General features: G+C 42.9%; 1 protein-coding gene across 1 annotated transcript in view; it reads right to left on the reverse strand.

Annotated features, from left to right (window-relative positions):
* Window positions 1-5,597: 5,597 nt before the first annotated feature.
* Window positions 5,598-23,205, reverse strand: part of DGKK (diacylglycerol kinase kappa) — a 105,496-nt gene continuing 87,888 nt past the window's right edge. Inside the window, exons 18-28 of the mRNA XM_019018929.3 lie at window positions 22,745-22,852; window positions 20,229-20,325; window positions 19,875-19,982; window positions 18,831-18,944; window positions 18,351-18,485; window positions 17,020-17,180; window positions 16,286-16,427; window positions 15,234-15,320; window positions 11,954-12,064; window positions 10,643-10,766; window positions 5,598-9,238 (exon numbers count right to left, since the gene is read on the reverse strand). Coding sequence (XP_018874474.3) covers window positions 9,159-9,238; window positions 10,643-10,766; window positions 11,954-12,064; window positions 15,234-15,320; window positions 16,286-16,427; window positions 17,020-17,180; window positions 18,351-18,485; window positions 18,831-18,944; window positions 19,875-19,982; window positions 20,229-20,325; window positions 22,745-22,852 — 1,267 coding nt within the window. The 3' untranslated portion in view covers window positions 5,598-9,158. The remainder of the gene's footprint in view (window positions 9,239-10,642; window positions 10,767-11,953; window positions 12,065-15,233; window positions 15,321-16,285; window positions 16,428-17,019; window positions 17,181-18,350; window positions 18,486-18,830; window positions 18,945-19,874; window positions 19,983-20,228; window positions 20,326-22,744; window positions 22,853-23,205) is intronic.

Below are 23,205 nucleotides of genomic sequence, written 5' to 3' on the forward strand. Positions count from 1 at the left end.
CACCATGTTGGCCAGGCTGGTCTCGAACTCCTGACCTCAGGTGATCCACCCACCTCAGGCTCCCAAAGTGCTGGGATTACAGGCGTGAGCCACTGTGCTCGGCCAAAATAAAACTCTTTATCTGCATCCACTTCCCACCTGCTGTCCAGTTCATCTCTTCTTTGTACTAAACTTCTTTTTAAAGTACACTGACTCACTGTTTCTACTTAGCTCATGTTCCATTCAGTCCTTTAACCCATTGTAATGTAGCTTTTGTCCCCTAGCACTTCATTGATGGGCCTTTCGCGGAAACATTGATGATTTTCTGGTTGGCAAATCTAGTCGACAGTTTTGAGCTTTATCTTACTGGAACCCTTTTGCTACCTTTGACACTGGTGTCTTTTCATTCCTTTTGGCACTCTCTAGCCTCTTGGTTTCTGGGCCATTAGATTTTTGTAGTTCTCTCATCTTTCTGACCTTCCTTTACTATCCTCTTTGTAGGCTGTTTTTGTACCATCTGCCCCTCAAAAGTTGGTGTTCTGTTAGTTTCAGCTTTGGCTCTCTGATTTATCTCCTTGAGTGATCTCAGCTACTCCCATGGTTTCAAGTACCACCAAGCCATTAACTTTTGAGGCTTGGTCTTCAGCTCAAACCTGTGGTCCTAGGTTCAGGCTTATATTTATCTTCTGTTGGCCATGTCTACCTGAATGTCACACAGTTACCTCAAACTGAACATGTCCAAAACTGAATTTTTTCTTTCTGCTAACATGGTTCTATATTTTATATTCTGTATCTTTATCACCATCCACTTAGTCACCCAAACCAGACACTCAGGAGTTCATCTAGGCTCTCTTTTCCCTCCCTAATAATCTCTTATTCAATCATACTGATTTTTTACCTTCAATTCCTAACTTAAAGGCTGACCACTCATGTCTTAGACTTCCATGTGTCAATTATGGCCTTATAAGAGGGTGCCATCATTAAGTCTTGCTGATTTTACCTCCCAGATATTTCTTGGATTGGCATTCTCATCATATTCTCTCCTACCACTACCCAGGTTTGAGATCTCATTCTACTGCCTGGATTACTGTGGTAGTTTCCTATCTGATGTCCCTATCTTCAATCTTGTTCCTTTCAAATTCACCTTCCATACAAGCACAGAAAGATTTATTTAAAATCCAATTTTAGGATTACAGTTCTGGGTAAGATATTTAAGCATCTGTTACCCTTTGTTTCCCACTGAACATGATCATAAAACCCAGAAAGAGCGCATGGCAACTCATGGCGAGTTTCCCACATTTTTTTCTCTGGCAACTTAATCCAGTCAGAAACCTTGAAGGGAGCACTATGGTACAGACAGAAAGCTACAGAAGAAGCTTTCTAGTTCTGGCTTGAGAAGTGAGAGAAGGAATTCCTAAAGCTTGGGGTTGGGGAGGTGGAAATCCCCATCTTTTTATTTCTCTCTTCCTTCACACCCCAACCCTCAGGCAATCATACAGCATCAGCAACAATGATAGCAATGGGAGCCTTCGAGAACCAGTACTCTCAGGGAATGGACCCATAATCTCTATTTGAGGTAGAGATGGGGCCCCAAGAGAGCAAAGCCACATTCTGTTGATTTTTTTCTCTTTCTGTTCTCCCACTGCTTATCTCCAGATGTGGCACAATTGCAGACATGAACAATTTCTGACTAGCGGACTGAAAGGGAAGTACTAGGAACTGGGGAGTACTGGGGAGAATGTGGAGAAGTAGGAGCTCAGGAAAGTGACCCCATAAAGTTTTTTTTTAATGTGCTCTTTGGTGTGTATCCTCAACCTGTATGTGTGTTGATCCAGATCCTAATTAGCATACTAAGAATTTGAGAACTGAGCTGACAGACACTCATCTAGGTTATAGACTGACCATTTCATGACATGCACAGCAGACAGATCCAGATAGCACTGCAAAAGCTTTGAAAACTGAGGTTGGACCCTCAGCCCACAGAAGGCAGGTGGAAACCTGTGGCCTGAACCTAATCAGATTGACTGCAAAAGCAAACATACATTTTCCATAAAATTTAAACCAGATCTACAATTTTATAATGTTTATCCAGGATATACTCCAGAATTACTAGGCATATGAAGAACCATTGACATCTCAACTTGCATGGCAAAAGACAACAGCAAGGACAAAAAGATAAAGGTGTTGGAATTATCTGACAAAGTCTTTAAGTCTGCTACCATAAAAACTCAAATGAACAATTGCAAACACTTTTGGAACAAATGTTAAAATATAAATGTTAAGCTATAGAGTCTCATCAAATAGGAATTAGAAGAGCCAAATGGACATTTTAGGATTGAAAAATACAGTAACTGAAATTTAAGACCTCACTGTGTGGACTCGAGAGAGGACAAAGGAAAGAGTAAAGTTGAAGGTAGATAAATAGAAATTATGCAATGTGACAGAAAAAAGATTGAAAAAAAATGAACAATGCCTCAGGGACTTGTAGGACAATAACAAAAGGTCTATCAGTCATGCTATTAGAGCCCTAGGAGGAGAGGAGAAAGAGAACAGTGCAGAAAAAAATCTTTGAAGAAACAATGGCTGAAAAGTTCTCAAGTTTGGTTAAAAACACCAACCTGTAGGTTTAAGAAAACAAGTGAACCTCAACAGGATAAATAAAACCCATAAATAGATAAATCATAGTCAAACTGCTGAAAAAGACTAAGAAAAACAGAAATGATGCATTATGTACTGCATAGAGGAACAACAATTTGAATGACTATAGATTTATCATCAGAAACTCTGTAGACCAGAAGGAAGAAACAAAATTTTTCAAGTGTTGAAAGAATGATCAATCCAGAATTCAGTATCTAGCAAAAAATAACTTTCAGGAATGAAGGTAAAACTTAAAACACAATTTCAGACGAAGGAAAACTAAGAAAATTCACAGCAAGCATATCTGCTGTAAAATAATTGCTAAAGGAATTTCTTCATATAGAAATGAAATGATGGACATAGAAAGTGGAATGATAGTGGAGACTCGGAAGGGTGGGATGATGAAAAAATACTTGGGTACAATGTACATTATTTGGTTGATGGATACACTAAAAGCCCCAACTTGACCACTGCACTATCTATGCTTGTAACAAAATTGCACTTGCACCCCATAAATTAATACAAATTAAAAAAAAAAAAGAAATACCAGAAGGGAAATTGGAACATCCGGAATGAAGGAAGAGCAACAGAACTGGTAAGTATCTGGCTAAATATAATAAACTACTCTTTTCTTAAGTTTTGTCAAACATATTTGTTGATTGAAAGCAAAAATTACATTTTGATGGGATTTTCGATGTATGTGAATGTGATACATAAGACAGTAATAGCATAAAGTGGAGAGAACAAAGGGCTCAATATGCTGGTAGGGTTTTTACATTGCAATTGAAGTGGTAAAATGTTGATTCTAAGTAGACTGTGAAAAGTATATATTTTGTTATCCCTGGAGCAACTACTAAAAAAATTACACAGAGAGATGTCAGAGCCAAAATAGATAAATTAAAATGGAATACCAAAAGTTCAAATAATCTTAAAAAAAAAAAGCGGGAAAAGGGAAACAGAGAAGGAAAAAAAATACCAGAGACCAAACAGAAAATTTTAAAATGGCAAACCCCAATCCAGTCTTATCAGTAATTACATTAAATGGTCTAAACATACAAATGAAAAGACATATTGTCTGGATGGATTAAAAAAGCATGACCACATGCTGCCTACAAAAACTCACGTCAAATATGATGATATAGGTTGGTTAAAAGTAAAAGGCTGAAAACAAATGCCATTTGAAAACCAAAAGAAGGCTGGAGTGGCTATATTAACATCAGACAAAATTGACTTCACTGCAAAGTGTTAGGAATAGTGATGTTATATATTGATAGTGTCAATTCACCAAGAAGGCAGCAATCCTAAATGTGTCCTAATAACAGTTTCAAAATACTAGAAGCAAAAATTGATAGAATTGAAACAAGAAATGAACAAATCCATAATTATAGTTTCAGTAATTGATGGAAGCTAGCAGACAGAAAATCAGAAAAGATATTGAAGAAATGAACACCATTAGCCAACTGAATCCAACTGATGTTTATAGAACACTTCACCAAACAAACGGCAGAATACACATTCTTCTCAAGTGCACATGGGACATTCTCCAAGATAGACCATATCCTAGGCCATAAAACAAGTTTTAACCAATTAAAAACAATAGAAATCACAGAGTGTGTTCTTTGGCCACAGTGGAATTAAACTAGAAATGAATAACAGATAAACAATAGTAAAATCTTCAAACACTTGGAAATAACATACCTTTAATCCATGGGTCAAAGAAACTGGAAACCACCCAAAGGACCTCCAGTGGATGAATGGATAAACTGGTGGATCCATGTAATTGAATTCTATTCAGCAATTAAAAGGAACAAACTGTTGATTCACTTGACATCTTGAAAGAATATGAAAGGCATTTTGCTGAATTAAAGAAGTCTGTCCCAAAAAGTTACATATTCTATGACATTCTTGAAAACCCAAAACCATAGTGATGTAAAATAGATCAGTGGTTAGAAATAGGGTTAAGGTGTGATTATAAAGAAATAAAGGAGATTTCTGGGGCAGTGGAAACTGTTCTGTATCCTGATAGTGGTGGTGGTTACATGAATGTCTACATGTGTTAAAATTCATGGAACTCTACACCAAAAGTAAAGGGCAATTGTATGATCATTTGAAAAATAGACTTAAAATTCAATTCTGATGGTGCTTCACTAGCCTACAGGGTGCAGTAGAGACTTCTTAATATGGATTACAGGGCCCACCCTGGTGGTAGCGCCTCAACAACAGGGCTGTTTCCTCTCATAAAGCCTAAGAATGTAGTTTTGGGGGTAGACTGAAATGTGGTCCCGAAGGTCACAAATGTTTTGTCTCTAAATAAGACACTTTTCAGTTTGGAAAATCAAGGATTTAGAAGACTCAAGTTCTCACTCTGGTGTAGCATTTTGTGGAATCCTGGCCTAGTATAGCCTCAGTTCCCTACCTATTAAACACGACTAAGAACTGGCTCCCCTGGGGTCACTATTAGTGTGACAGAAATTAAACTGTATTGAATGCTCAGCCGAACTGATTTTGCATTTGAACAGAATATGCCTTCCCACCTCAAACCCCTCTGGAGAGGAGAGGAGTGTATGATGTATGCACTGGGGGGAATAGATTGTATTGTCAGATTTCAAGGTGCCTTATGCATTTATTTAACAGTCTGGACTACACTCTATCCCACTTTGCCTCCCCAGTAACTAATGCATTCCACTGAGATTTGTATCCTGCAGAGAATTAGCTCCTGGAACAATTACAGTGGCATGTATTTCCCCACAGGATCATCCAGAGTCGCAGCTAGGTTTTAGAGTTCTTCTTGGCAACCCCTTTAGTATCATGATCATCCCTGATGGAGATTCTTGGTTTGCGCTGCTGCTGTCCTCCCTCACCTGCCATCGTGACCTGCATGTGGCTTGTTTAGAGCTTGGATGGCCACCCAAGCCCACCTGCCCCCCATTTCCACCACCATTCAACTCCGTTTATGCTGAGGTAAATGATGAGGCATGGTATTGATTATGTTTATCCATTTATTAAAATATTTAAAGAAGCAATACTTTATTAACATTGAGGATTGGTGTTCCATTTGGCGGGGGGAGAGGAATAGGCACACTTTGTGGACCTTTTTTTTCTGCTTTTTCCTGTTACCATGTAAATACCCCAGCTTCCTCCCCCAACCAGCCCCTGGCCCTGCTGCTTATTTGCAGGGGCCTCTGAGGAAATAAAAAACACAGAGCAGAAAACAACAATGGATTACAGATTCACTGACAAATAGACAAATGCAATTCCACAAACCATATAGCCAAGCAAGGTCTCATATAGGATGGAATGGTGCTCTAATGGGTTTGGTTGCTTTGGTATTATTTTCCACCTCTCGTGAAAGAAAAATTCTTCCATTTGTGTCCTGAGGGAAGATGACGTTGACCCTGACTGTTTCTTCTGGCCCAGTTTTATTAAGGTAAAAAAATCTCTTTCTTATTCTTAACCTGCTCTTATGGACACAGCACAGGGCCTTTCTGGAGAAGGGGACCCATAACTGTTTACCTCCTATAGTATTGACACCAGAAGCAGTTGGTGGCAGTTCAAATGTATTGGCTTTTTCTTCTCCACTATTCTTCTGGCCAGGAATTGCCTACCCAACCAATTCGTCAGAAAGTGCTACCAAAGATACAACCAAACCCTAGAGCTTTGGGTCTTAATGATGTCTGAACATAATTGAGATGGATATTTGGTGTTTGGTCCCACCACCCAAGCAATTGTATTAATTACTGCAAGTGGTTAACAAAGTCCTTAAAGGAGCTCACACTCCCAGAGCTAAGACAACTCCCTTGAGGCATCACTTCTTGCTTTGTTTCCAAGTGAGCATATGCAAGAACAGGTGCTTGGCAAGCTATCTTCCTTTTTGGGAAACTACTGGTAACTTAGCAATTTAGGAGGTAACTGAGGGATTGAGCAAGCCACACCTGCTCCTGGGCCTTGTCATCTATCAACTGTGCTCCATGAGCTGACTCTAGCCCCAAATACTAGTGGTTTCAGTCAATATCATTCTGACTCAGAGTGGGAGGACAGGGTAGGTGAAAGGGAATCCACATGGCACAACAGAGCAACAGCAGCATCACTGTGCACAAAGACCTAATTATTGCAGCAAAGTAAGCACAAGAGATGGAGTCTTATTACAGTTTACTATCATCAGTGATAAAAATAATTACAAGACATAGCCCTGCTTAGTCACTGCCAAGATAAAGCTACCTTCTCCCAGGACTTCCTTCTGTAGTCCTAAATTTGCTCATTTGGGCATTTTCCCCTTCGGAAAAAGCTCTTCTGAAGAAAATGCAACTTGGTTCCCACTCTGTGAGTGTGTGTGCAGGTGTCAACGCATGCAGCCATAGAGGAGCCAAGTCAGGCTGCAATAGTGAGCTTGCTGATTTCATCTAATACCTCCTCCTGGGAAGAAAGACTAATAACAGAGAAAGTCAAAGACACAACAACAGCACACTCACTACTCAAATATGTACAATAAGCTAACACATTCTGATGCTTAAATAAGTTTTAAATGTTTTCTGTCATCTTTTTCCATTGACTTTCTTCTCTAGTTGTAGAGCTAGGACTTAAGTTTGGCACAGCAATCAGACATTTGGGGACTATCCCCTCGTTAATATTTTTCTCCTCACCCCTGCGGAGGTGGAGCACAGGTGGCTGGTTTAAGTGGGTTAGGCTGGTGGAGTTCCAGAGTTGAGAACCAGTGCTTGGAATCTGAATTGTGCACCTCAATGAACCAGCCGTTGGACTGAATCAGGTAATTGAGCACGCTAAGTTTGTCTGAGAAGTAGGGAGAGGCCAGTTTTCTCTTGATAAGTGGGAAGGGACAGTTAACTAAAGGTATGAGTCAAGGGTGGGGTGAAGATGCAAGGCTGACCAGAGAGAACCTCTCTGGGCATTGGGGTTTGATTAGATTTGCCTGACTGGGAAAAGGCATTTTTGAAAAATGTGAATTAGGATTTGGAGCGATTTAGGAATAGTTTGTTTTCATGAGAAATTTGCAAGAAGAACCACAGGAAAGCACAGGCTTCTAGCCTTCATTTCTCCAGGCCCATGTTTTTTCTGATCACTTCAATGCCCCTCTGTACTCAAGGGAAAAGGGCAAGATGGGAGATTTGAAGGTGACTTGAGGACTGACCCAACAGCCTGTCCAGAAGATCAGGCCAAGATGGAGCTTGTGGGGAAGGGCCTAGGCTGTGACTTAATTGTCAGGCAGTCCCTAGTTCAGGCATCTAAGTCACAGAGCTCAAGGCCTGGTTGCTCCATATAGTCTTTTTATTGGGAAGGGCACAGTTGCTGATGAAGAGTCTAGGACAAATAGAGCAAAAAAAGGCAGCATGCCAGCTTAAACCCCTTCTTTAGGGCATTGGTGTTTTTGTTCCCCTTTCCATGGCCTGGCTCAGAATTTTAAGGGGGCGTCAGAATCAGCTGGGCCATAGATCCCAGCCACCTCTAAGACGCTGAAAATGCACCAAAAGATTTAGAAGCTCCACCAAGAAATAGGGCAGTTGGTAGAGGTGTATGTGTTATTGTTATGTAGAGTAAGGGGGAGTGGGAAGGGATTCCTGGATTAGCACAATAAATTATAGGGTCACTTAGAGGTCGAGTTGTATTTTCAGCTCTTAAAAATATATATGCGTATGTATATATATATACATCTTTATGTCTCTATACATAATCTATACTGCAGCACAGCGGCAAAACATTTAGTTAAAAAATCCAGCAAGAATGCAGGCAAACACTCCGTGGAGGCATGCAGGCTAGGATCAAGGCAGCAGGAGGGGAGCCTGTATGGTTGCCATGAGGGGTGAGTTCCAACCAATGAGCCCACCAGAGCACCACCTGGACATATGCAGACATACAAGCACACATAGAAAAACGCAAAGGGTTTGCAGAGAGAGAGAGAGAGAGAGAGAGAGAGAGAGAGAGAGAGGTTACCATATCTACAAAAAGAGATTTCACATGGTCATCTTAACAGGAAAGTGGACAAGCCCCCAGGATCTAGTTCTCATTTTAATGAGCCAACTAGAAGAGATCTCCTGAAGGTGCAAGTTGCAGTTGGCAGGAATTCGGAGAGACACACAACCAAGTCTGGCTGTCCTGCCTGCCCCCTTCTCTTCATCTCCCTGGGAGTCTGTGTGCCTTTCATTCATTCCTTAGCATTGATAGTTTCTCTGCTGGTCAGAGAAAACCATTCCAAAGCTCCCTGAAGAGGTGAACTCCCTTGAATCCTTTATAGATCCCAGGCCATTCATAAAGAGCTTATCCCAATAAATACTGTAGTTACTCAAGATGCACAAAGAGAAGGAGAACTGAACAAGACAACTCGGAACAAGAACCTTTGGCCAGTGAGGAAATGTAAACATCTAAGGAGACCAGATTAAGTCCAGGAAAATGCATTAGTGAAAAGAATTGGAGGGTCTTTCTTGGTGGTGCTCATGTTTGTTCTGAAATGATTTAGTCTAGCCTGTATTGAGGTTTTGAGAGTTTTTTTTAGTAGAATTCTCAATGTGAGTTCTTCCAGCTTTCAAGGGCTACAGCTGAGATCTCGATGGTGTTAGAGGATCATCACCCTCTGCTTCATCTTCACAATGTCTGCGGTGCCATAAATTGCCTTCAGAGGAAAAAAAATGGTATAGAAATAATGAGGTTAGCACAATGCCAGATGCCCAAGTATGTGGACCCAAAAGAGAGCAAAAAGTCTGTTAGAAGATAGACTGGTTTGTTCCTATTGTACTAACCATCTCTGAATCATCAGTGAAAACCAGCTGAAACCAAGTGAGCTAAAGACACATGGGATGAATTTTCAGAACCTGATAATTTATGGAACTGATATTGACTCTGTCAGAGTCTTTAGAAATATTCGCAAACACCATTGTCTCCCAATTGACAGACTCTTAAGGAATCAAACCAGTTCGACCATACCTGAGAAAATACAGCTCGATCCAAGAGATTCTCTCTTGGCATTCGTGCAAACTCTTAGTTCCTTGAAAACAAACTGCTACCCTCTGTCCCTTTCTTTTTTTTCTTTTTTTCTTTCTTTCCTTCTTTCTTTCATTTCGCTCCCTTTCTTTCTCCTTCCGTCCTTTCTTTATTCTTCCTCTTTTTTTCTCCCTCCTTCCTTCCTTCCTTCCCCCTCCCTGCCTCCCTCCTTCCCTCCTTCCTCCTTCTTTCGAGATGAGGTCTCACTCTATTGCCCAAGCTGAAGAGCAGTGGCATGATGACAGCTCTCTGCAGCCTCAGCCTCCCAGGCTCAAGCAATCCTCCCACCTCAGCCTCCCAAGTAGCTAGGACTACAAACGCACACCATCATGCCCTATTAATTTTTTATTTTTTGTAGAGACAGGGTCCCACCGTGTTGCCCAGGCTGGTCTTGAACTCCTGGGCTCAAACAGTCTGCCTGCCTCGGCCTTCCAAAGTGTTGGGATTACAGGTGTTAACCTGTTCCTTTTTTTTTCCATGTCCACTATTACTGCATCTCTCAAGCTTCCAGGTTGTCTAGGACCAAAATTTAGGAGGGGCCACCATGGACATCAGAATTGGCACAACTGAAAACTCTAAGAGAACCTTCTTTTGAATCCTACTGATATGTCAATAGTGCTTAAGGCCAATTCTGAAGAAAGAAGAAATGGAACCAAAATTCAAACAATAAAATATACAGATATGTTGCTTTTCTACCACTTACTATAACAGGAACAAAAGTGTTTAGATAGGCCACAGAACCTGTTCCCGACCCTTAGGAGTGAATCAGGCAGAAAAATCACCACCTGTTTGCATTTTTGTTTTCTGTATATGTTATGGAGACCACACAGGTTCTCCCCTTACCGGTGTCCATATCACTTTCTCTCACCTTGTCCAAGATATGGCTTGGTATCACTTACTGCTGACTCCCAGATGGCCTCCCCCTTCATCATCACCATTCCCACAAACATTTCTAATGGGGGCTTTAGGTCCCTGGGAGGTAGCCAGGCTGTTGGGGGAAGTCTTCATGACCCCTCTGCCTGTGGGGGAGACTTACCAATAAAACTCTGGACACTCTGGCCTGATTTAGGCTTGCGTTCCTCTTCTAGCTTTTTCTTTCCCAATTTGGGGAACTTAATTTTCAGCCTGAGGCTTCTACTGTCAGTGTCCGAAGATTTTTCCTGAGAAACCACAAGAGGAAGGTCAAAATGTTAGTTGCCTAATATTCAAAGATAATTGCTGGAGTCCTGGAAAAGTGGTAAACAAGAATGGCTACAGAGAACAGGGAGATCTGCTCTCTATCCAGGTATGAGAAACACCCCCATCACTGGTCGCATGCCCTAGGAAAGCAATTGATCCTTACCAAGAGGCTACTTGATGCCAGGTGCTTTGCTAGCATTAATAAATGCTCTCATACAACTCTCAAAGCAACCTTGCAAAGTGGTTATTAACATCCCTGTATCAGAGATGAGGAAGCAGAAGCTTGGAGAGGTTAAATATTTCACCTGAGCACATGTGGCTAGGGATTAGAAGGATGAGATTGCTAGCGCCACTGCTAGCTCACATGGAATCTCTGCATGAATTAGGAAAAAACACCTCTTCCTTCAGACATATAGTTTGGTGAGCCCTTACTTGCGCCTTGGCCAAATACCTTCTTATAGGGAAGACCCTTGCCTGCCAGGCCAGCTGCTTCCCTGTCTGGAATGCAAAGAGGGTTCTCTAAACATAACTCTTAATTATGAACTTGGGCTCTCTGCTGTGCAGATCATGCAGGCTCTGTAATTCCAACTTAGGCCTGCTAAAGTATGCTTGTTTTACTACTGGTCTCAGTAAAACACAATTTTGAGATTAACTTCGTTGTCAGAAAACCCAGAGTGGGAGGGACGGAAAGCAGCAGGGAGAGGTAATATTTGGAAGATTTAACCACCAGTATGGCCTGGGCACCAACCATTTAGAACAGGTATTGGCTGTAAACTGGCATGGCCATACTGGTATGAACCAGATGAAGTTCAGTCCTGGCAGCAGGTGCTGAGCAGGGAGGGGGAATTTGCAGCCAGGAAAACAACACACAAAAAAAACCTATCTTGCTTATTCTTTCTTGATCATCTCTTGTTACAGAATGAGCCTTCTTTCTGGTTATTTTTCCACAGTTGCCTAATTTTTCTACATGTTTTCTGCCTTACCCTATCTATTTATGATGAAGAGACTGGGGGGAGGTGGGGAGGGAGGAAGCTCCAGTAACCTTCAGTTGAAAGCCAGCACTGGACCCCCTGTACTACAGTCACCATGTCCTGGCCCACACTGGAAGGGAAGGCACTAAGGAAGAATCCCTCTTTCCCTTTATTTCCCAATTCCCAAGATTACGCACCTCTGGAACAAAGATTGGATTCATCCAGTCAATCTCAGATAGCTTTTTGAACTCCTTATTCATGGCATCCAGGGCGCTTTGTAGTGCAGTCTCATCCTCAGCACTTCTCAGCTGGTACAGACAGGAAAAAAGAGTAAGTGTCCAATGCCTAGCACTTTTGTAGACTCTTACACTCTCCCCCACTCCCAGTCCCTGCTAGTGACCAAGAGACCACAAGGTGCCAACTTGTATCCCTTTGGCCCATAGCCAGCTGTTTTCTTTCTCAAAAGGAATATCCAGAAAACAACCAAATGGTGGGGCTCTCCTTGGGGCTGGGCATGCTTACAGTTTTGCAAGCAGAGAGGTCTTTTGATTAGTATCAATTAACACTGAGCTTCACCCCTACAGCTTAGGGTTAAGGACAAGGGTCCTACTGTGACCTCCAGTCCCTGGAGACATCTCAGTGTTCCCCTAAGTAAAAGCTACCTAGCTTTGAGCACATACTGTATGCCAAGCACTGTACATACATAATTTTGTCCCACCTTCCCGGTAACCTTACAATACCTTACAAGGTACTATTGTTTTCATTCCATGGGTGAGAAAACAGACTCCAAGAAGTTTAGTGCTCAAGATCACACAGCTAGACAGAACCCAGGTCTGTTTAACTATATAGCCTACCCTCTATACAACACTGTCTTATCAAAGACATGTGGGTAGGCCAGATGCTGAGGGAATCTTTATTACATGCTTACTGTAATTTAAAGGTTGTTTTGTGAAGCAAGGAGAGAGCTAGAGAGAGGCTGGCTCAACTTTCTCCTCCTGGAAAAGAGGGTCTGTCTCCCCAGGCCATGCTTTAGCCCCCAGCTATCACTATAACTAATTAAGAAATGAGTTCTAGATGGCTTGTCCCACAGGTTCAGGAAGCAAATTTAAGTGCTCCCTAGTAACCCCCAGCGCCCACAAGATGAACTTTGTATAGTCCATGGAAGACTTAAAATGGATTCTTTTGGGACCATCTTCGACTCAGAAGAATCAAGTTCTAGAACATCAACACAGGTGAGATGGTTCACATTCCAGTAAGTAGTGAGCTGGGAGAACAGATGGGCAAAGATATCTTCAGCCCTCACATGCTTACAGCCCACCTTGTAGGGGTGGGTTGCCCCTACACACCTAACCTGGCCTCACCTCTACTCCCTGGCATGCACTTTACTTTCAATCTAGCACTTATGTGGCTTCTTGCTGTGCACAGGCCACTTGCTGCTCCAGCCATAGGTTGAGCCTTGCTGGCTGTCACAGATGGGTGGCATGTGAATGAGAGGAGTACAGGGTAGGAACTTATGGTCAGTCACTATGGGATACTGAGGGAGGAGCAAGTCAGCGCCGACAAATAATGTTTTTTGCTTTTCAACTAGTAACTTAAGACAATACAAACTGCCCTAGATGCACGGGACATGTGTGTGCCAAGTAAGGGAAGTGGGAGTAACTGGGAGGGATTCACTTCGTCATCAATTTACTTCCCTTTACTAACTCTGAGCTCCTTACTGCCCTCCTTCTTCAAGGGGAGGAATAACACCCAAATGAAACAAGCTGTATCTCCATCTCACCTCTAGGACAGCCTTTCTGGAGATACATGGTCATTCTTAGCTGCTGCCTGCTTCTTGGCCACATTTGGATGTGTGGATGTGTATGTGTGTTTAAGTCCTCACTGGGCCCTATGAGGTGGGAGACTTCTCAAGTGTGGTATGGGCTCAAGTTGGGTTGTTGGTTGGTGTGAACCAATTTTCAGGTCATGAGCCTCGGGAAAGTGGCGACAAGAGACCAAACGCACCTATTTCCTGCTGCCCAAATGGGCAAGGCTATTGAGCTCTGCCTATATATAGAAGGTACTTCTGTTGATGTTGTCTGAGGCTCAAAGACTAGCTTGGGGCTCAGATGTTGGGACAGTCTGACCTGATTGCCTTAGCCACTCTGCCTCCTGTGCAGTGTGCCAATTAGATGAGCAAATGAAAAGAGGAAATAGATGCACTTCTGCAATATCAACTCTGAAGCCCCTCTTCAAATAAACCTTAATTAGATGAGAGGCAAGCACAGCACCTGCCTCAGGGCCTTACCAGCCAACCCTAAAGTGGATGATCATAATTAGTCACCTCATCAGAGCACACTCACCAAGTATGCCTATGGGTTTTGCATTCTGAGAAACATGCAACTAGCCTTCTAGCCCAAAAATGGAGCCTCAGTCTGTTCTCCCTAGAACTCACAAAATGCACTATCTATGAAGCTGCTAGTATAGGCTAGGCACTGACAGGTACTTAATATACAACACCCTGGAGAGGTAGGGATTATAATTCCTATCTTGTAGATATGGAAACTAAGACCCAGAGAGGTGAAGTCACACAGCTAGTGTTATGGGTTGAATTGTGTCCCCCCAGGAATGACACGTTGAAGACCTAATCCCCAGTACATCAGAATGTGACCTTATTCGGAAATAGGGTCATTGCAGATGCAATTAGTTGTTGAGGTCATATTGGATAGGGTAGGCCCCAATCCAATGTGACTGGTGTCCTTATAAGAAGATGGCCTTGTGAAGACAGAGAAACACAGAGAGAACATCATGTGAAGATAGAGGATTGAAGTGATGCATCTACAATCCAAAGAACACCAAAGCTTGCCAGAAAACCACTGGAAGCTAGAAAGAGGCAAAGAAGGACCCCTTACAGGTTTTAGAGAGAGGATGGCCCTGCTGACACCTTGATTTGGACTTCTAGCTTCCAGAATTGAGAGACAATACATTTCTGTTGTTTGAGGACACCTAGTTCTTGATACTTTGTTATGGCAGCCTTAGGAAACGAATATATAAATAGCTAGTAAGTGGCAGATTTGAGATTTGAACCCAGGAATCTCCCAATTTTCCCACTATTCCACACCACCTTCTCATAGGGTGAAAGAGGCATGTAGAAACTTGGGAGGTACAAAGCAGCTCAAAATAGCTCACCTTTTTCTACTGGAGCTGTATCAAGTACGGTAACACTCTACTTTTTATTGGCCTGGTCTGAACCCACAAGACATTTACCGAAGGAGAGGTTGAGACTTTCTCTCAAGAGTATGGTAGTCCCTGTGGATTAGCATAACCCATGAAGTCATACAACCAACAACAGTCCTAGGTGACACAGTAGGGACTTCCAGGCAAGCACCTGGCCAAAATGCTCCCACGGGTCTCCAGTGCCCTTGGACCAAGCACAAGACCATGACCATGTTCAGATAGAATACTTTGCCCTCCCAGGCTCCAACCCCCTGCACTCACCAGCTTTTCATCCAGGAAAGCTGTGGTGTCATCGTAGAGCCCTTTAAGACTAAATGTAACATCTACGGCATCATTTCTGCTTAGAGTCTGAGAGGAAAAGAACGGAAAAGGAGAGAAAAAGACAAAGACGGGGAGTTGTTGGTTAGTAAGCATGCAGCTCTCTTCTCCGTGGGAAGGTAGAAGCAGGCTAGTAGGATGTGGCTATAGGTGAAAAAGCAATATTCAAAATATAGTACAACTAGCACAGCATGAGCTGTACTATCAGAACGAGTGCCAGCTGACAACTGCTGGTACAGTAGTTGTGTAGTACTATGTGAAGTGGCAGAGCATGGCTTGGCTTTGGCATCATTGATTGATTGCAGTGGGTATAGGAAAATAGGAAATATGCAAACCAGAGGGTAAATTTAAGGCTACTTGTTGTCCTAGGCCAAAACCATCATTCCAGGGCAGGTGAAATTAGGGCCTAACATCTCTCTTCTTGCAACTCCAGGCCTTGAGTTGTAGGCCTCCTCCAACTGTAATCAGGCCCTGACACAATTATATCTTTCGCCTAGCACTAAAGTTACTTTTTAAAAGCATCAGTTAACAATTCTGGCAGTGGACAAAGCCATGGGGTGACACATTTAACATTAAGTGTCCTGCCTGATATGGACCTTTCCCTCAAGAGGAAAACCGAGGCACCCGGAAGTTCTAGTTCCAATGACAGGTGTCCCCTTATCAGGTTATACAGAGATCTACTTGGGATAAGGAAGGGCCAAGTACAAGTTTCTCTTCGTTTATTGTCCATTTCTCCCTTGAAGCTGGTGGGATGGATGGCTATCAGGGAAGAGGGCTAGCTCTCAGGCTGATGAAATCTGCTGTGATTTTCCCCCAGCAACCACCTTGGACCTGTAACAAGTCAAGGAATGCCTGCCTTCCCGTCCACTCTCTCCATCAGTTTCCTGCCATATTTGCCCAGTTTCTCCGTCCAGTCTCCGGCTCCACTTCTTTCCCTTTCATCCTCTTTCCTATCTGGTTTGCCTCCTTTCCTTAATTCACTCCTTTGCACTTACTTCAATGGGAATACAGGAAGCTGCACCCATCTCATTGCCACTGTCTTGGCCGTAAAATATATCATTCAGGATGTTAGCGCTGGCATTCACAGAACCCATGAGGACAGACACATGCTGGTGGATCTTGCTCAGGTCATTAAGTCTGTAATAAAGCAAGGACAGATAGATGAGTTGGGATTTCTGAAGGACTTCTGGCCTGGGGCACTGGTGAGGGTTTGGGTAAGGGTAGAAGTGAAAGCCCTGGGTACCTGACTTGGACTCATGACTCCCTCCTGTTATTTCTGCTCTTCTCTAGGTAGCCACCTATGCTAGCAAATGTTTCTACTCTTCTCTAGGTATTTACCTTTACCCATCCTTGTCTCACCTGAATTTAGATATTGGGAATTTGGGGAGGGTAGAAGGCTAGAACAGAGGAGGGCAGCTGACTCTAGGAACTCCAAGGCCCTCCTGATATTTAAGGGCAAGGGTAAACAGTCTTAGTTCTGTTGGGTTTGGATTAGCATCAAGAGATCCAAATTCATCCCTGGGTCTAATGAGAGATGTCTAACCTGGCTTATTGCTGAGCACAGAGAATATTTCCTGCCTGGATTGTGAGGGTCCCACTCAATTTTTAGAGCTCTAAGCTAAATTCCTCTCTGAGGCCAGGCTCCCTAGTAGCCAATAGACACAAATTGGCTTCTTCTCCCTATGCCTTCTTAGGATTATCAGCCCTGTATCTAGGCCAGTACACTTACTTGCTGATGAGGTTTTCTGCAAGCCGAGCTAAGTGCTGCATCTGGGCATACTCCTCGTCAGAGAGGCTCTCTTGAGAGTCCTGGGAGTCCAGCTGGGGTTGAGGGGCAGCTTGAATTTCAGTATGCTTGTATTCCCACATTTTCATTGAGTTCTCAAAGTCCTGGAGATGAATACAGTGGCATATCCTAATGATTGCTGTAGCTACTAGAGCACATGACAGATCTGTCTGTGAGCCTGACGTTTGTGGGCAATGGGTATGTGGGTACAGTGGGTAAAGGGGAAGGAGGGCCCCCTGTCTATTCCCCCTGTCATACCCATCTATATACCTATACAAGTATCCATCATTTTATTCAATCTCTTCTCGACTATGCCCTTTAGTTTTTGTTGTTCTGAGTATGCTGGGTTTTGGGACACCAGGCTTGGATCATACACATGTCTGGTTCCTAGAAGCTCCCATATGAAGGCATCATGACTGACAAGACAGTGGAGCACCTTTCATGCTCCCTTCTTTGCCAAATGTAGGCAATATGTGGTGATGCAGTTTAGAGCCAAACATATCTAATTTAATTTTGAATCGTGTTTCTGTCATTTACTAGTTGTGTGACCATTAGCAAATTATTTAACCTCTCTGGTCCTCATTTGTAAAATGGGAATAAGTGTATCCACCTCATAAGATTGTGGAGAGAACCTACATGAGAGAAATGTAAAATGCCTAGCACAGAATAGGCAGTTTATAAACTGGACTTCTCTTCCTTTCTCTATTGCTGTTTCCATGGACTTTTCACAGGTTAGAGTGCAAGATAACCTCCAAGCATTGAATATGTGATCAATAATAGCTCCTTTATAAGCTTTAGAAGCTTTAGCTGAAGTGGATGACATTTATTAATGCAGCATTTTAAGGAACCTTAGAGACACCCAAAGACCATATTCAATGCAGAATCTGTTGCTGAAGGAGAAGATTTTTCCATAATCATCTGACGCTTTTAGCTCTCTTTGCAGTGGAAAGAGGAGGATAACCTTGTCGAAAACCAGGGGAGGAAGCTCCTTGTCTCACTCTCTTGGACAGTGTTTGCAAATGTCAGTATATATCAGAGAGTCTTGAGGAGCTTGTTTGCAAATTTGGGTTCCTGGGAACTATGCAACCCTATGTGGTTCAGTGGGTCTGGTGTGGGGGCCCAAGAATGCATTTATAACCAGCATCTCAAGTGACTCTGATGCCAGGGATACACAGACCTCCTTTTGAGGAATTCTGCTTGAGTGGAAATATTCAGTACTCAAGTGACTATGGATGAGGCAGTATAGGAGCCCAAGACAAGCTTTTCCCCCTTACCCGATCTCTTGTCAGCATCTGGGCAGCGTTCTTGTATCTAATTTTGATAAGGCCTGGTCTCTGAATCCAGGCCTCCCCATCCACCTGCACTGGGATACCTTCTTCACCATCAATGGTTATCATCACCTCATGGCACTGCCAGAGAAAATGAGGAAGAATGGGAGAGAAAAATGGGGCAACTGCTATAACTCTATCTGATAATCTCATAGTTATGGCCTTGAATGTGTATCTGAAGCAGGACTGGAAAGGATGTGAATCAGATCATCCCAGGAAGAAATGCCTGTTTCCTATGGGCTTTTTGCTCCATTGGCTTCTGCCACCTCTGCCTCCAACCTCAGTCAGCACTTTACTGCCCACCAGATAACCTGCTCACTCCACCCTGGCATTCTTCTACCCAGTTAATTCCTGGGACTATCCCACATCCTGGGTAGCAGTCAAAAACCTCAGCCCCTTCCCAGTGCCCACCCAGCCCCTGCCTACCTGGGCAATGCGATGATGATGCAGGTTGATGATACGGGACATTGCCATCTGCACAGAACCAAAGATTGCCACCACCTCCAGTTTCCCATCATCAATTGCAGGAGCCTCATATTCCTGAGGAGGAAGAACTGTGTCACATCTCCCACCCTTGAGAAATCACACCCTGTCTATAACAAGAAGGCATGTTTAAAGGCTCCTGGTGAGAATTTTTCTAGCTCATGAAGAGTGGAAACACTTCATTATTAAAAGGGAAAAAGATGAGGTCAGGAAGCCAATCTGGGAAAAGGGTACTGAACTCTTAGCCAGTTCCCTCCTTGTCCAATCCAGCATCATAAATACCTGAGGCCAGTCTTATTGGCCTTATGACCTTCTTGGGTAAACTCAGAGTAAAGGGGTCATGGTCAGCATCCCAGGAGATTTTATTGACAGAATTCCTTGGAGAAAAGAGCATGGCCTTGGCCGGGCGCAGTGGCTCACACCTGTAATCCCAGCACTTTGGGAGGCCAAGGCGGGTGGATCACCTGAGGCCAAAAGTTCAAGGTCGACAAGCCTGGTCAACATGGCGAAACCCTGTCTCTACTAAAAATACAAAAATTAGCCGGGCATGGTGGCTGGCGCCTGTAATCCCAGCTACTCGGGAGGCTGAGGCAGGAGAATCACTTGAACCTGGGAGGCGGAGGTTGCAGTGAGCTGAGATCTTGCCACTCCAGCCTGGATGACAGAGCGAGACTCCGTTTCAAAAAAAAAAAAAAAAGCATGGTCTAGATAGCCTTTAAAGGATCTGTCAGACCCGAGGAATGGAAAATCCAAAGCCCAGGCAACACCTAAGAGTTGACCTTATCCTGAGGTCTTTGGTTGAATTTTCTGCTTTCGGATGGTAATCGCCTGAAAAACTGATCATACAGCTGCTGCTAATAAAGGTTCTCGGCCCACCTCCTCTTCTCCCATTGTCTATTTTTCACTTCAGTTAGCACAATGCTTCCTTCAGAGAGACCTTAGTGGGATCATGCCTTTCTTCCTCCCCATTCCTTGTTCCATACTAACCGTGGTTGCTGTGTTGCTTCCCCAGAAGTTGATACCTCCAGCATAGCTGGTAATGTTGAGCACTACAATGCCTTGCAGGTTTGGCAAGGAGATGGTTTCTCCATCACACTGAAAGAAAAGAGTAGCTCTCATTAGCTGGATCTTTAGATAGCAACATGAAGGAACATTTACAGAGATCGGGAAAGGGCTCTGTCTTCTCTTCCATTACATGGAAATCTATCTTCATGCCTTCCTCCCATGAGCTGTGAGGATCACAGAGTTAAAGCTCAGGAAGAATCAGCATGTAGGGTATTCCCAAGGCCGTGAGATTTCCTTTCTCCATACCCAGGAAAGACTACCCGCTTTTCCACTAACCTCCAAATGCACTCGTTCTTCCAGTTTCCTGTAAGAGCGCTGCAAAAGTTCTTTGGTTCCCAGAAGGCCATACCACATCTTGTTCTTAAGGCGGCTACTACAGGGAGGTAAGCATTAAGAAAGCAGAGGGTGAATGATATATAGATAAATGGTGGAGAAAGACAGGAAGGAAAACCATCTTATTTCTCAAATGCCTTCTTACAGAGAAGAGTCATGCTAAATGGCAACTGGACAGCGGTTAATGTAACTGATATCCCATGCAAACACTTGAAGAAATGGGTTCCTGGGCCCCTTTGAAGCCTCAGTATCCTATCAATAGATAAATTTTCCATTTCTGCTTGCTACCAATATTGGTCCAGACTTGGAAGAAACAGGCTATATTCAGACATCAATGCTCATAAAAAGCTATGAGCGTAGCTGGCTGGTACACACCAGCTACCCTAGTTGTGCTACTCCAGGAGATTTCAGCTGCTTGGAATCAATCTCATTTGAAACACGTGACTCTTAGAGTGCAATTTTTTTTGAAGCAGCAACTTTTCTGGCAAAGTGAAGTACTTTTCCAAACACCAGATCCATATACTAAATGCTTAATTCAATGCCATGGAACAGATCTAAGCTTGTAGGGAGATTTTAGAGAAGGAGCCAGTGGAGAAAAATAGGAGACAGGAAAGGATATCAGGTGACCTGAGGTGGAGGTGGGGAGGACAGCGTCTTGTTGACTGTGGAATCTCTGATAGAAATAGGTGGGGCACTTACGATCACTAGAAAGGCTGGATATAGTTTACTTGGAGCTTGTAAAGTAGAGCCACAGAAATGAGCCATCATCACATGGAATGAGTTTTGAAATGTCGGAAGGCTAGCACAAAATTATTGAGACACTGTTTAAACCATTCATTCTCTGGGCAGTTTTGTGTTCTCATCTACAAAAATAGGAGTTTAGGTATATGAAAATGTACAATACCTAGAACAAACCAATTCTGAAAAAAAGAATCAAGTGGGGGACTTTCATCTCCCAATTTCAAAAATTACTGTAAAGCTACAGTTATCAAGATAGTGTGGTACTTGCATAGGATAGACACATAAATAAATAGAACAGAAGTGAGAGTCCAGAAATAAACCCTTGCATTTGTGGTCAATTGATTTTTGAACAAAGGTGCCAACACGATTCACTGGGGAAAGGATAGCTGTTTTAAAAAATGGTTCTAGATCCGGGCGTGGTGGCTCATGCCTATAATCCTATCACTTTGGGAAGCTGAGGCGGGCGGATTGCCTGACCTCAGGAATTTGAGACCAGCCTGGGCAAAATAGTGAAACTCCGTCTCTACTAAATTACAAAAAATTAGTCAGGCATGGTGTCATGCACCTGTAGTCCCAGCTACTTGGGAGGCTGAGGCAGGAGAATTACTTGAACCCAGGAGGCAGAGGTTGCAGTGAGCCGAGATCATGCCACTGCACTCCAGCCTAGGCGACAGAACAAGACTCCGTCTCCAAAAAAATAAAAAAAATAAACAAATAAATAAATAAAAATGGTGGTGAGATAATTAGATATCCACAGGCAAAAAGATAAACTTAGACTCTTACCTTAGACCCTCACACTATACGTAAAAATTAACTCAAAGTAGATCATACACTTAAATGTATTAATAAGAGCTAAAACAATACAAACTTTAGAAGAAAACTTAGGAGCAAATTTTTAAGATCTCAGATTAGGCAAAGATTTCTTACAGATGGCACCAAAAGCATGGTCCATAAAGAAAAAAACTGATCAATTGGACCGCCTTAGAATTCAATACTTTTGTACTTCAAAGATACCACTAAGAAAATGAAAAGACCAGCAAGAGACTGGGAGAAAATATTTGCAAATCACATATCTGACAAAATTCCTGTTTCTCAGCCCAGACCTGCTTTGAGAAAGAGGTTCTAGTGGTGGTGGCAAGGGTGGGGTGTTGTGGGGTGGGGTGTCACACTTTTTACTTATAGCTTCAATGTACCACAAGAACTCTGAGACTGACTTAGGCCTTGTCTGAAGTATGAAAGTGCGAGAAGGTGCCATGCAGGCCAACACTGGATAGGGTAAAATTAACGGGTTCAGGGGAACCAGGTTAGGAACACCAAAAACAAATAGAGGGATGTTTGATACTTTGCAACTTTGTCAAGTGAAAACAGATCTGAAGCCACTACTGAAACCTGGTTAAACTTTCACAGACAGAACAAAGGTGGGCGATTTGCTAAATTGAGTCAACATAATCTGTTGTCAGTAACAGTAACACAGGTAGCTGTGTTTACACAGAAATCCACAGGTCTGGATTTGAAGGCAGCTCAAGTTTAGGATGCCAGTGCAGTCATCCAAAATTTGGCGCACACTGTCCCGCTAGACTAGTCTTGGGGCCAATGCATTTTACTTCCAGCGGGTCCCTTTCTTTCTGTTGCTTGTCTGAGAGGTAGAGAATGTAGGAATACGTATGTGTATTGTGATAGTGTGTTTGCATGTAGGGAAGGGAGTTTCTTTTCCTTACTTGTATTGCCCTGGGTGTTCATCTCTTCTGGTGTTGAAGTCCAGAGAAATTTTAGCATCCAGTCCAATTCCGAAGTAGTTGTTCATGACACATTTTTCTTTGAAGCGTCTGAAATTATTCAAAGAAGAGGACAGACATTGGTGCAGGAAAGAAGTGCCGCTATCATTGGGCATGAAGATGAATCTGCATGATGGAAAACCAGTGAGGGAAGGCCCCCTCCACACTGGGCACTAACTATAACATTTTTGAGAGGCACATGTAGATATCCTTTTGTGTGAACAACTAGCTTATTAGCTGTAAGAGGGAGTGCCTCGCCAGTTGGGAAGCTTCAGTGGGACTGGAACTCATAATAAAGAAGCAACATTGATGATTTTAGTCATCTTTGGAGGCCTTATATATGAGTGGCCCATATTTTCTTCATATGTAGTATTAAGGGAAATACTGTTTACTCCTATAAAGAA

This window comes from Gorilla gorilla, chromosome X (assembly GCF_029281585.2).
Source record: "Gorilla gorilla gorilla isolate KB3781 chromosome X, NHGRI_mGorGor1-v2.1_pri, whole genome shotgun sequence".
NCBI classification, from domain to species: Eukaryota; Metazoa; Chordata; class Mammalia; order Primates; family Hominidae; genus Gorilla; species Gorilla gorilla.